The sequence below is a fragment of the Fringilla coelebs genome, assembly GCF_963513975.1.
Source record: "Fringilla coelebs genome assembly, chromosome: 10".
In the NCBI taxonomy this organism is placed as follows: Eukaryota; Metazoa; Chordata; class Aves; order Passeriformes; family Fringillidae; genus Fringilla; species Fringilla coelebs.
In genome coordinates this window covers 4857743-4870422 of record NC_140036.1, presented here as the reverse complement: position 1 = coordinate 4870422, position 12680 = coordinate 4857743, and the positions used below count along the sequence as shown (strand labels likewise).

At 52.0% G+C, this 12680-nt stretch overlaps 1 protein-coding gene across 1 annotated transcript; it reads right to left on the bottom strand.

Annotated features, from left to right (window-relative positions):
* Positions 1-516: 516 nt before the first annotated feature.
* SENP2 (SUMO specific peptidase 2) lies at positions 517-10147 on the bottom strand. The gene is made up of 17 exons (XM_084212118.1): positions 10013-10147; positions 8876-8931; positions 8053-8183; positions 7758-7824; positions 7036-7114; positions 6291-6420; positions 6061-6164; positions 5557-5645; positions 4890-4947; positions 3795-3858; positions 3302-3445; positions 3032-3163; positions 2478-2681; positions 2292-2371; positions 1545-1629; positions 1202-1297; positions 517-734 (listed from the first exon to the last, which is right to left on the bottom strand). The coding sequence occupies exons 1-17, from the start codon at positions 10138-10140 to the stop codon at positions 657-659; spliced, it is 1725 nt and encodes a 574-aa protein (XP_084068244.1). The 5' UTR covers positions 10141-10147; the 3' UTR covers positions 517-656.
* Between the last annotated feature and the right edge of the window lie 2533 nt (positions 10148-12680).

Sequence of the window (12680 nt, the reverse complement as noted above, 5' to 3'; positions counted from 1 at the left end):
GACCTTTGGGGACAGGGTGGGGCTGCCTGAGATGCTGACAGGTGCCACAATGAGGGGATCCCCCCTCGATGAGCCCCAGAGCCAGCCTCTTCCCCTCCCACCCCTCCAGCACTGGGAATGCTGCTCTGGTGGCACCTGGGACAGTCAAAACTGCAGCCCCAAACAGAAGTAACCAAAGGGAAGGGGGAAGGGACACCTCAGACATTCCCAGCTGCAGCACCCTCATGCTCAGATCTTCTGCATCCTCAGGGAAGATTAATTATCCCTGATAAATTATTTGTAGGGATAAAACACAAGTGTCTTTGGAATTGTTTGTCCTTTGGAGAATCTGCCCTGAGGTTGTGGCAGATTGGTTCAATCAGCAAAAGCAGAGACAGACAAAGCCCCTCTGCAGGGCTCTTGTAGGTCTTTGGGTCAGGAGCAGCACAGGGATGGCCCCAGAGCCACCAGGAGATGAGACAGCCCCCATTCTTCTTCAGATGGGGAGTAAGTTAAAAACCACACAGAGACAGCAGATCAGCTTTCAATTAAAAAATAAATCACTCTATTAACAAGTAACCTCCCATACAATAAGGCTCTTACATAAGTTAATATTTATCTTCTCTTCACCTAAACAATAAGAAATAAATACTACTCTTTTACAGAACAGTGTTTTGCTAACAGTGCATGTCTCCCAGCAGCTGCTGATGGATTATTTCCCACACCATCTTCCTGCGGAAATAAGGCATGTGTTCCTGAAAAGAAACAGAAAAGATCCATCACACAGGAAGCCAGGGGAGAAAGAGGCAGGAAATCTCCATTAACACCCAGGGAATTCTTGAGTGGGAAGCTGCTTTTGAGCACCTGCCAGTTGGGTACAAGGTGGGTTTCACACCAGGGTGACACAACCAACCAAAAAACACCCACTTTTCTTTACAGGGACATTTATTACAGCCCACCACATTGGGGGAAACCTATTTCACCAAGAGATAGACAGGCCAGATATCCCAAGCCCCTGGCTGCAGCATCCTGACATTGGAAGGGGATGGTCTTTAAGGTCCAACCCAAACCACCCTGGGATTCCACAATTCCATGATCTTGCCCAAGAGGCAGACACCAGACATGAGGAACAACCCTCAGCCCCTGCCCCAGCTGCTGAGCAGCTTCCCTGGCTCCCACATGGGTGTGGGAAAGGCTGGAGCTGTTTCCACCCCCCTCTCACCGGGGTGAAGATGATGGGTTTGTCTCTGGAGATGAAATCGGCAAATTTGCAAACGAAAACTCCACAGTCATTTCCATTATTTTGTTGAGGGATTTCCTGAGGAATACAAAAACATGGAGAATTTTTATCTGTCTTGAAAGAGCAGCAATCTGGTTGTAGCACACATTTTACCCACACCTACTCCTGAAAACCAATTTCCATAATCCATTTACCACTCCCAAACCCAAGGAACAGTCCCAGTTAACTGCACATCATCTCCCTCTGCTTGCCTGGGAAGTGTTAAATCCTCTGTGACAAGGAGGAGTTCTAGCTCCCATTCCAAATCCAGGCATTGGTCCCATACCTCTGTGCCCATGCTGTGAAGGGTCCACTCAGAAGCAGTCAATTCAATGTTTCTCTTTTCCCTGCTTTCCTCTTCCAGGTATTTTCTGTTGAAAACAACACAAAAATCACTTTTCATCTCCCTGATTTAGGGCAACAACAACAATAAAAAAAGCTATTGAAAGGTGTCAGGAAGATAAATTGCAGTGAAATTCCAGAGGATCCTCACAGCACAGGATTTAAGGAATGCGGAGGGAAAATTCCCATCTTAGCCTCTCAGTGTCTCTGTGAGCAGGGCTCCCCAGGGCCCAGCCCTGTGTAATGTCTTCATCCATGACCTGGATGAGGGGATTGGGCACCCTCAGTGCCTTTGTAGGTGACACCAAGTTGGGTGGGAGTGTGGAGGGCAGGAAGGCTCTGCACAGGGCCCTGGGCTGGTGACAAGGTGAGGATCAGTCATGGGATGGACTCAGTGATCCTGGAGGGCTTTTCCAACCTCAGTGACTCTGGGATTTGTCTCTGTGGGGCTGCTCTCCTGCTCTCACCCTACAAAGCTGCTGGATGAAGGGTTTTTACTAAGAAAGACATGTCAGGATGTGTAGCACATGTGAAAACTTGCACCTCTGACACTCTGGAGGATTCAAAACACCGAGCAGAACAGATGAGGTACAAAGTGAGGAGCACCATGGGACAGGGCAGAAACACTTCACATGGGGAGGGGAAAAGCCCTCAAAAATAGCCAGAAGGGATAAAAAAAGCAGCTACTCACAAGATAGTTTCACAAATGTGATCTCCTTTCTGTCCCAAGGAGTCAAAGTATTTGATGGTTTTCTCTCGGAGATCTACAACCTGGGGTTGAAAGGAGACTTAGACAAAGCACACCCCAAACACTGAAAGACTTTGCTTGCTAGTTTTGTCCTCCTCATCCCCTAAATAAAAAACCAGTTTGACTCACCAGCAGTGTCCAGTGAATTCTGAGGTGAATAGGCACCAAGATGACATCGTGCTCAAAGATATCCACACCTTTAGTCCATTTCTTCACTCCCTTGTGGCTTGTAGAACTTAGCTTAGAATAAAAGAAGGTATTAAAAGCATAGACTGCTGGATATCCTTCCTTCTTGCTTCTTTCCACCAGAAGGCCCATGTAGAAATTCATAATCTGGAACAGAGAGAGGCAAAGTGAGATGTGAAATAAGACACTAAATTAAAAGACAGCAACATGTCTTTGCTGGCCACCCCTGAGCTGAGAAAACTCCAGCTTGGCAGCTTTTGCTCCCAGAATTTCACACTGGAGGACTTGTGCTGCTGGATAAAGCCCCCACACCCACTCTAATAACCCAGACTGACTCCCGGGAGCTGCATCATCCAAGTGAAAGCTTCCAGAAACAGCAGCCCACACAGTACCCAAAATAAGGAGCGTACAGCTATTTCTGGGCTCTGCAGTGGAGCTCCTGGAAGACTCCTGTGCCCAGGGAGGGGGGATTTCCCAGGAAGTACAGGATCCCATACCCTGTCGTTGAGCCAGCCCAGGGGCTGCAGGGTGCAGATGTCCTCACGGGTGACAGTGAGTTTGAAGGCCTTGCTCAGGATGTCCTCAGGCTCACCAGTGTCAAAGGCAGCAGAGATCTCACTCTCCATGGCCTGGAACAAAGGGTTCAGTGGGGAAGGGCTGGTGGAACTCCAGCCCCCAGAAGGCTCCAAGTGCAGCTCCAGAGCAAGCAGCCTGGCAGGCCTTTGCTGAACCAGCCACAGCACTGGCTGGCTGCTGAGCACAGGTACCTCTGTCAGTGGAGCCAGATCATCTCCTGGCTTTTCCAGGCATGGCAGTGGCTCACTGTCCACAAAGAAGAGGTCCTTGGACAGGACAGGTGTCACATGGAACTGGAATAACTTTCTTTGGGGGACTTCGGCTTCACGGTGGCCCTGCCAGGCACAAGGACAGAAATCAGAGAGAAGCACAAGGGGTTTGCTGGGGGACAGGGCAGAGAATCCTGCAAGAAACTGCAAGGGGTTGTGTAAACACATCCCAGCAGCAATCCCCAAAGTCACATTTGATTGGTGACTGCATTCCAACTGTGCCCAGAGAGGCAGGGCTTTCCTTGGCCTTGGATTAACATCCCCAGCAAAGCCTCCACATGCAGGTATCAAGCTGAGATCAAGGTAAGTATTTCTGATTTCCACACTTCAAATTTTATTTTGGATCTCAATCCTGAGCAGAGGTGAGTTATACTTTCCAGAAAACAAAGGGAAGTAGTCACTAACTCAAGCTTACCACTGAAGCAGCTCGTTTCTCTCGTTTTCCCTGTCCACGAGAGTCTTCTGGTGGTGTGTAGTAGCTGTCAGAAGAGAGAGAAAAAGTGAGCTGGATATCCACACTGACCCATGAAACTCTCAAAAATTCACCTTCTGCATAAGAAATGCTTTTTCAAGGCTGATTCTGACACATGACAACATCTCAGTCTCCTTCCCCACTCCTTTTGTAGCAGCCAGACCAGGACAGATGAAGAGCTGGAAGCTTCACAAACTTTCATCCACCATCAGGTGCCAAACTCTCTTTTTTCCCCCTCAGTTTTAATCTTTGGAAAACAGGGAAGCAACCAGCACTTCCTCTGTCAAGTGCTTTGTGACTTCCTGGTGACAAATGCCACTGCACCAGTTATGTCCTCTCTTCCCTTGAGCTTAGGGGACAGTGACAATTTAACTCAGGACAAATGCTCAGCTCAATACAGTGCTCGTGTCTAAGGGGGAAAGAGAACAGGGACAAAATCACCCCAAACCACACCTGCCACAACCAAACCTCTGCCCCCACCTGCACTCTCTCCCTCTCTTGTTTGAGGGGAGGAGGAGGATGGCACCAAGCTGCCACACCAAAATCCCTCCCTGGAGCTGGAGCCAAAAGCCCTTTTCCCTTCACTCCTGCACTCCCATCCTGCCACCATGGAGTCCACTGGCCCCGGCTGAGGGACAGCAATGCTCCCTTTTTGGTCCATTCCAACCCAAGCCTCAAAAACTGCCTCAGTCCCCCCAGGCTTTACAAGCTCCCTACTCCTTTTGCTCAGGATCCACAGGAAATGCAAAGTCAGCTCATTAATGGTGTGGCAGAATGACACTCAGGAGCAAAAACAGATTCTGCAAACCCAAGGACAACCTGGGCTGCCACCCCTACTTCCTTCTCCCAAAAAACACCCAGCACATCCCACAGCTGCCCAGCTGTGGCAATGGAGCTGGATTTGAGGGACAACTGGCTGTGAGCAATTCCTCAAACCAGCTGCTCCTCTCCCCCAGCACTGAGGCACTGAACAGGACTGGGCTTCTGGAGGCTGACAGAGCCAAAAGAAATCAGAGCCATGGTTAGAGAGACTCTTACCTGACCATGACACCTCTCTGAGGCAGCTGGGGGCTGAAGACATCCCCATGTTTGACACCTGCAGGGAAAAGCAGCAATATGAGAACAGAGAGGGGATTTCCCATTCCAGCAGCTGCACAGAGCTCTCAGTTTCTGGGTGACATCACAGACATTTCATCACCGTTTTCAACTTAGATGTTCAAACCCTGGCACCTGCTCAGAAATCATTTCAGTCCCCATACAATCATGTCACAAAGTCCAAGATATAAGAGTTAGTGATGAAAAGGTATTTAAGTAACGAACAGGGGGGAAAAAACCCCTGGGGCAATATTAAACATATAAGTAATTAGTTTACTTGTTTTGGAAGCTCTGCTTTTATGGAAGTAGTCCTGTCTAGCATTAAAAAGAGATTAAAGTGCAGCTCTGAGGGTGCAGAGTCAAATATCCCCCTCCCCTGGTATATAAAAAAGCAGGTAAAACAGGTAATACAACCTTCTCCTGTGCAGTGGGGTCACCTCCAGCTACAAACTGCACTGCCACAGTCACAGCTCTCAAATACCATTTTAAACCACTTCCCCTGCAGTAAAACCCTCACAAACCCAGTTTAGCCAATAATGAGGAAAATGCCCTGGTTGGGCTGGACTTCTACCAACAGAGTGGAGCAGCCCTGGGTCTTGGGGATACTCACTGGTCCTTTCTGGCACAGGTGGAGAGGCACCTCTGGGTTTTTGTTCTTTCAGGGGACTCCCAGTCATCCCTGGTTCCTTGGTTTGAACTCTTTGGTGTAGCAGAAGAAAAGGACAGAGTTTTTACAGGTGATTTGTTACCAGTGCACCTCAATTCACTGCAGAGGACACGGCTATTTGTACACAACTGGCTAAATGAAAGCAACAGAAATATATAAAGGAAAATTAGGCTGTTTAATCCTTAATAGAGCTATGCTGTCACTGGTTCCATGACAAGATGCAAAGGGCATTTTGAGGAGTTTACATCCAGAAGTTTGGCCACCTTCAGCACAGGCATACTGGACATACAAGAGTCAAATTTTCTGTCTCCACTATTCCAAAAGAGACTCAATCATTACATTTGATTCTGTCCAGAACCCTGAGAGTAGAAAAGATCAATTCTCCTCCCCTTCCACATACAACAAACTCACCACCAGAAAGTTAAGGGTTATTTTGCTCATAATTACTTGTTGAGTCTTGCTGACCGTGGAGAAGTAAGTCTTCCAGAATATTTCTCTTTGAACAGACTCAAGAGCTCTTTGTATTTCTTATTTTCAGCTTGCTGAACATCCTTGCAGAAGGGAAGGAAAAAAGAGATTTTAGGAGGCATTCCCAGCCCTTCCTTTTGTCTCAGCCTAACTGTACAGGAACCCCACAGCTGTTTCATGCCAAAACAATTCCCTTCTCCCCAGTTTACCTCTTCAGCAGCACACAAAGGCCTCCTGGTGCCACTGACTCCTGGAGAGTTGGGACCTGGCTCCTTAATGGGGGGCCTGGGTGTGACAGGGCTCTCTGGAGCAGCTCGGATGTGGTTATTCCTGCTCAGGCTGGAAACACCAAAGGCAGAAGAAATGGTATTAAGAGACCATTCAAAACTCCTGATTTATTAATTAGGTTTTAATCAGCACCTCCTGATTCAAGGAGGCACAGCAGGCTGCCCAGGAGGGTTTTCCAACACCTCTCTAGGTGACCTGTGGCAGTAGCTGAACACCCTTAGAGGAAAAACACAAAAGTGTTTCCCAATGGAGTTCCCTGGGGAAATGGAAATTCTTTGGGGTTTTTGGGGGATTTTTTTCTTTTGTAGTTGTGGGTTTTTCCGGTTTGCATTCCTGGTCTCAGCCTCTCCCAGAGTTCAACACTTCCTCTTAGCAGGGGAGGTGAGAGGGTTGAACTTGTTCATCTTTCTCTGATCTCCTGAGTCTACCAACTGTCTGGATTTAAGGAGAAACTTTAAAATTGGTCAAAGGCAAGAACACAGCCATCTCTCCACAGCTGAGGACCTCCCTCAGTAGGGCAGCCAGGAGAAGCCCCAAAACACCCTGGAAAAACGTTGCTCTGTGGGCACAAATACAAATGTTGGGCAACACAGGAAGTTCAAGGACGAAAGTGAGAAGCAAGAAACCTTTCAAAGCAGAAGTGGAAGAAAACAGAAGGTTTTTTACCTCAGATATGGAACTCTCTTGCAAAGAGAGGATGGTGTTTCCTCAGTCAAGCACGGATTGGTGTCACAAGGCATTTCGTCTGTGGGACAAGAGCACAAGCCATCAGCAACTGGTCAGGAAAACAGGAGTTATACAAGTTTGGGGAGCTTCACCAAAGATAAATCATTCTCATTTCATCCCTCATTTCCTAATAGTATTTGTTATGTTGCTTCAGGATATTTACACAGAACGTTGCCAGCCTATGCCTAATACAAAAGGGTTCTGAGGTTCTGCTACCTAAAATCAGCATTTACAACAATTTCTTTCTGGCAGTCCAGCAGTGGGACACACTAGAACTGCATCCAAGGCAGTTAATATCCAGGATCCACAACCACATGAGCGTCCTGGGATAAATCTCACTTGGAATGGATCCACAGAATCATCCAGTCCAACCCCAGGCCCTGCACAGACACCCCAACCATCCCTGAGAGCACTGTCCAAATGCTGCTGGAGCTCTGGCAGCCTTGGGGCTGTGCCCATTCCCTGGGGAGCCTGCTCCCAGCCCTGGCTCCAATCCAGAAGCAATACCAGGATGCAGGGAAGAAACAGAGCTCACCCTCCACTACTCCTGGCTGCTACCCAGATATTTTGCCTTCAGCAACCAGCCCCCAGCCTGGGCAGAGCTGCCCAGGCCCAGAGCAGCAGGAAAAAGGAACAGGCAAAGGACTTGCTATCAGCCTTACCAGGTTCTGTTGTGTCCTCATCTTCTGCAGAAGCTACAAATGAAGAGTCAGAAGAAACGTACGCAACCTGAAATAAAAGCAAGTACCAGAGTGAGCATAACCTGAACGTGAGTCCAAGCAAGCACCTCCCCTTCCTGAAATTCAGCCAGCTGTGTTCTGACTCAGAGCCCATGGTTTTGCTTGGGCTGCAGCAGAAGGCAGGGGCACTGATGGCACCACTTTTGTAACACAGGCTCTCACACCTGCAGGGATTGTGGGAGCTGATCCCTGAGCTCCCCTCAAAATCCTTGCTCACCTCATCTTCAGGCTCAGAGAAGAAGAAGTCATCTCTCTTTTCAGTCTCCTGGCTTCTACTTGTTGCCTCAGGTAGCAACCTGGCAGCTACAGAAACCTCTTCAGGCTCCTTGTTAGCTCCAGAGACACATTCTGCAAAATCCACACCATCAGGCCATAAAAAATGGGACTGGAAACAGGGCTTGGGACTTCTGCTTGCACCCAAACACAGCTCCTTGATCCCACGTGAAGCAGACAACTCATTTCAACAACACAGCACAGCCCAGCAGCACCCCCACCCCACCACTGGGGATCTTGTTCCTAAGCAGGAATTAGGGAGCTCCACATCCCCCATGGAACAGCAACAGCCTTGATTGAAAAGGCTCTTTGTGCTGCCCTGCAGGGCTCAGTGCCAGGGAGAGCTGGGATATGCCCTGCTGCAGCCAGGATTTATCCTTGGTGCAAATATGTGACCCTCCCAGGATGGAAAAAGTTGCTCCCTGCTTCTCTTCCTGCCTTCATCTGACCAGGATCTCCCATCCTCCACTTGGTTTGCAAATCCCAGAACCATCAAGGCTGGATAAACCCTATAAGCACATCTAGTCCAACTGTTCCCACAGCACTGCCAAGGCCACCACTGCCCCACGTGCCCAAGTGCCACCTCCATGAACACTGGGACACATCATCAATGGGCCCAGGCCCCATGAGACCCCCTCCAGCCACAGGAGTGGCTCAGAAACCCTCAGATTCAGCAGCAATGCTGAAGTACCAAATCCAGAGTTCCCCAAGGTACCCCAAACCCAAGGAAAATCAGGCATATTAAACCTCTCTGTGAGGGGCAATACCTGCTTTTGGCCTCTTTGCAGGGAGCTCCTCAGGATCTTCCACAGGTGACAGAACACTGGGGGAAGAACAGACACAACAATGTTTTGCAAGCACAATTCAACTTCCAAAGGGGGGGTTTCCTATTTCCCAAAGATCATCTCCCAGAGAGCTGATCATCCCACTAAAGCAGATCAGGCCTCTTTTTCTCCTTCTGTTAATGCTTCCATGTGTTTCATGTGCGTTCCTACCACCAAAAAATGCCTTAATATGTAATGCTTCCCTCTTTCCTCCAGGAAAGAAGCACTCCAGAGGTCACTAAGCCATCCAAGTTCATGTCACTCGGCTGAGCTGCAAAGGAAACTTTAGGCAGAACAGGAAATGCAAGGTGGGAATGCCAGTCCTGCTTACATCCACTCCAGCAGCTTCCTGCTGAGTCAGCTCGGGAACAAACCCTCGAAACAATCCCCAGCCTCACCCTTTCCCACCCAAGGATTTTCACCAGCTGATACCATCGTTAAGTCCGGTAAAAACGTCTCACTTTAGGAACAGAGCACAAAGAACGTCCCTATTTTTATTTTTTCCCCCCTCCCAAGAGCTAATTCCTTCCGAGCCGCTCCTCGGTGAAAACTCCTGGCGCAACACGCGGCTCCTTGCACAGACACTCCCGGCTCTCCGTCCCTGCCACGGGGCATCGAGGGAAGGAGCGGTCGCCCTGCCCAGCCCCAGAGCACACAGTGCCCTCCGTACATCCCACGGAGCAGCAGGCACCGAGGTGCTTCGGCCATCGCCCCCGGCAGCAAAATGGTTAAGGCGTGGGCAGGGACCCTCCTTTTATCCCGCGCACACCCGCGATGCACGGCGCGCCCCCAGCCCCCCATCCCCCGGGCTCGGTGTGTGTGTGCCCCGCTCCACAGCGCATCTAAACACCTCTAATGGCCCAGCCCCGCTCCCCGAGCCGGCGCAAAGGGAACGAGGGGGTTATTGGGAACACCTGGGACCCACAGCCAGCGGGCACCGGTGTCCGCGACCCGCAGTCACCGCCGCACCTGCGGACAGCCTCACGGGGAACACCTGGCCTTTATCAGCGGCTGCCCAGACCCACACGGGGAGCCCGGGGGCCGAGCGGCGGGGCAGCAGGGGCGGCGGGAAGGGCTGACCTGGGGTGCGGTTTCTTTCGGGGCGGCGGCTCCGGGCGCGGGTCCGGGCTGAGGGCGAGGGCCGGGGCCGGGGCCTGGCGGGCGGCGTCGCGGAGGGCGCGGAGGACCGCGAGCAGCCATTGGTACATGGACCGCGCGCACTTCCGGCGCCGGGCCCCGCCCCGCGCCGCCAACGGCGGGCACGCCCCGCCCGCGGCCCCGATGGACCCGCCCACAGGCACACACGCCCCGCCCACAGATCTGATGGATGCGCCCACGGCCACACACGCCCCGCCCACGGCACGGATAGACACGCCCACGGCCCTGATGCACCCCGCTCCCGTCCGGCCACGCCCACAGTCCTGATAGACCTGCCCACACCCACACACGCCCCGCCCACGACCCGTATGGTCCCCGCCCACATCCCTGATGGCCACAGCCACACGCCCCGCCCCCGACCAACCCCCACAGCGCTGATGGCCACGCCCACACATCTGATGTCCCCGCCCACATCCCCGCACGCCCCGCCCCCCGCGCATCGCCCCGCCCCTCCCGCTCCCCGCGGGCTGGGGCCATGTGCGCGCGCGGCCTGCGACATTCCCGGTCCACAATTTGGGTTATTTCTGCCCATTCTGCCCCTGCCCCGGCCCGTTTTCTCTCCCCCAGCGCTGCCACGGCTGGGCCAGGGGGTTTGCTCTCTCCTAGAGTCACGAGGTTTTGCCGTCTCGGAGGGTCAGGAGCTTTCCCGGCTCCGAGAGTCGGGAGCTTTGTCCCTTTGCAGGGTCGGAGCTTTGTCCCCCTGCAGGGTCGGGATCTTCTGCCCTCGCCCACTCAGCTTTCCCTACTCCGGCACTCGGTCCTCGGGCGTTGGTGGGCACCCGCCGCGGGTGCCTGCGGGGCGGTGGGACTCGCTGGGCGTTTCCCGGGACTCCGGGGGGCAGAACCCCCGGCATCCCAGGAAAAGCAGGGACTGCGTCTCCCCGTGTCTCCCTATGTCTCCCCTCCCGCCCTCTCCGTGCCCCCCGGTGCGGAATCCCCGGCGCTCACCGAGCCGTGCTGGGCTCACGTCGGTGAATTCTGCTCATCGGCATCGCTCTGCCCTGCTGCTGTCGCGACCGAGCGCGACCGCGGGGCTCGAGCCGGGGCTTCCAGCGCGAGGTGCGGGCGGCGCCGCGGGGCTCGCCCGCTCCCGGAGCCCCGGGAATGGCCCCGCTGCTCCGTGCGTTGCCCATCACGGAGAGGGAACCTTTTTGGGAGCCCAACCCAGCTGAGCGGCCCCACAGGACCAAATTTCCCGGGAATCTGTAACGCTGTGCTGATAAATTGGTATCTCCTGGCTAATGAGCACGTGTAGCAACTTGAGCCCGCCGCGCAGTAACGCCTGCTCCTTAATACTGCGTCGGTGTTTCGTTTTATTCCCGAATTTCGGTGGCAAAAGGGGTTTTTAATGCCTTTCCTGTTGCTTCCCTGCTGCTTGCTCCAAGCTGGCTCCAGCATTTTCCTCGGGGGCAAAAGGGGCAGATTGAAGCGCTTTGGGGCAGCTCTGCCAGCAGGAGGTCCCGCAGGGAATCTCTGCTTTAATTAAAACGACCTTCCTGGTTATTTTAGCAGTTTAATCTTCAGGCCTCAAGGAAGGAGGCTGAGGCTGGACGGGGAGCCCAGCAGAGGGCACGGCAGCCCCGCGCAGGACCTGCAGAGCCGCTCGTCCGTCCCTTCCTCATCCTCCCGGGACAGTGCATGGAGAAGGATTTTGAGGCTGCCAGACGATTTTTAACGCCTGTGATTGGATTTTCGTGAGCTGGTGGCTGTGTCCGTGGGGTGGGAGTGATCAGTGCACATCCAAGTCCCTGTAACCTGTGCAGCTGGAAGAGTTTATCCCAAACGCAGGAGGATAACGAGCGTGGAATTCCGTGAGCTGCTTCTCTCTTCCACGGTGTTGATATGCAGACTGTCACAATCTCTGAAACATCAATAACCAAATACATGAATAAATTAAACTTTAATTAAAATAATGCCACCAGACAGAGAGAACTTTCTTCTTTTCTTTCTTCTTTTCTTTCTTCTTTTATTGCTTTCCGTGCAGCAAAAGTTTCCCCCCTTGTTTTTCCCCCCAAAACACGAGGAGTGCCTGTGTTGTAACTCCTGCCATGCCTTCCCAGAGCAGTTTGACGTCGGCTGCATTTCCCAATCCCTGTATTTTTGCAGCTGCTGGTTCCCTCCGTGACTTCATCCTTATTCTGCCCCTGAGCATCTTGCTCAGAGCGCTGACGTGATGTGACTCAAAGTGATGATATTTGATGCACGCAAACCAAAATCCAGTTCCTGGGCTGTTCAACAGACCTGGATCACATCTGTCCCATCTCCTACAGCAGAGGGAGAGCAGAGAATTTCCATAAATAATTATTCATGATGGCTCATTATTTATGCATTGCTCAAATCTCAGTGCAGTGGAGTTCCAGTACCTGGTGTTTCAAATTATTGGGATAACAAAGTAATTCCACTGAGGAATTCATTTGGGAAGTGATGGGTGGTTGTAGGCACACAGGTGATTTTAGTGATATAAAGACAAATAGGATTAATCTGTCTTTTAAATCTCTTTATTTTACACAAGTGCAGGTGGAACAGCTGTGCCTGCAGGGCAGGGGGTTCACCTGGATGGAGGGGAGGGAAGGGATGGGAAGGGAAGGAA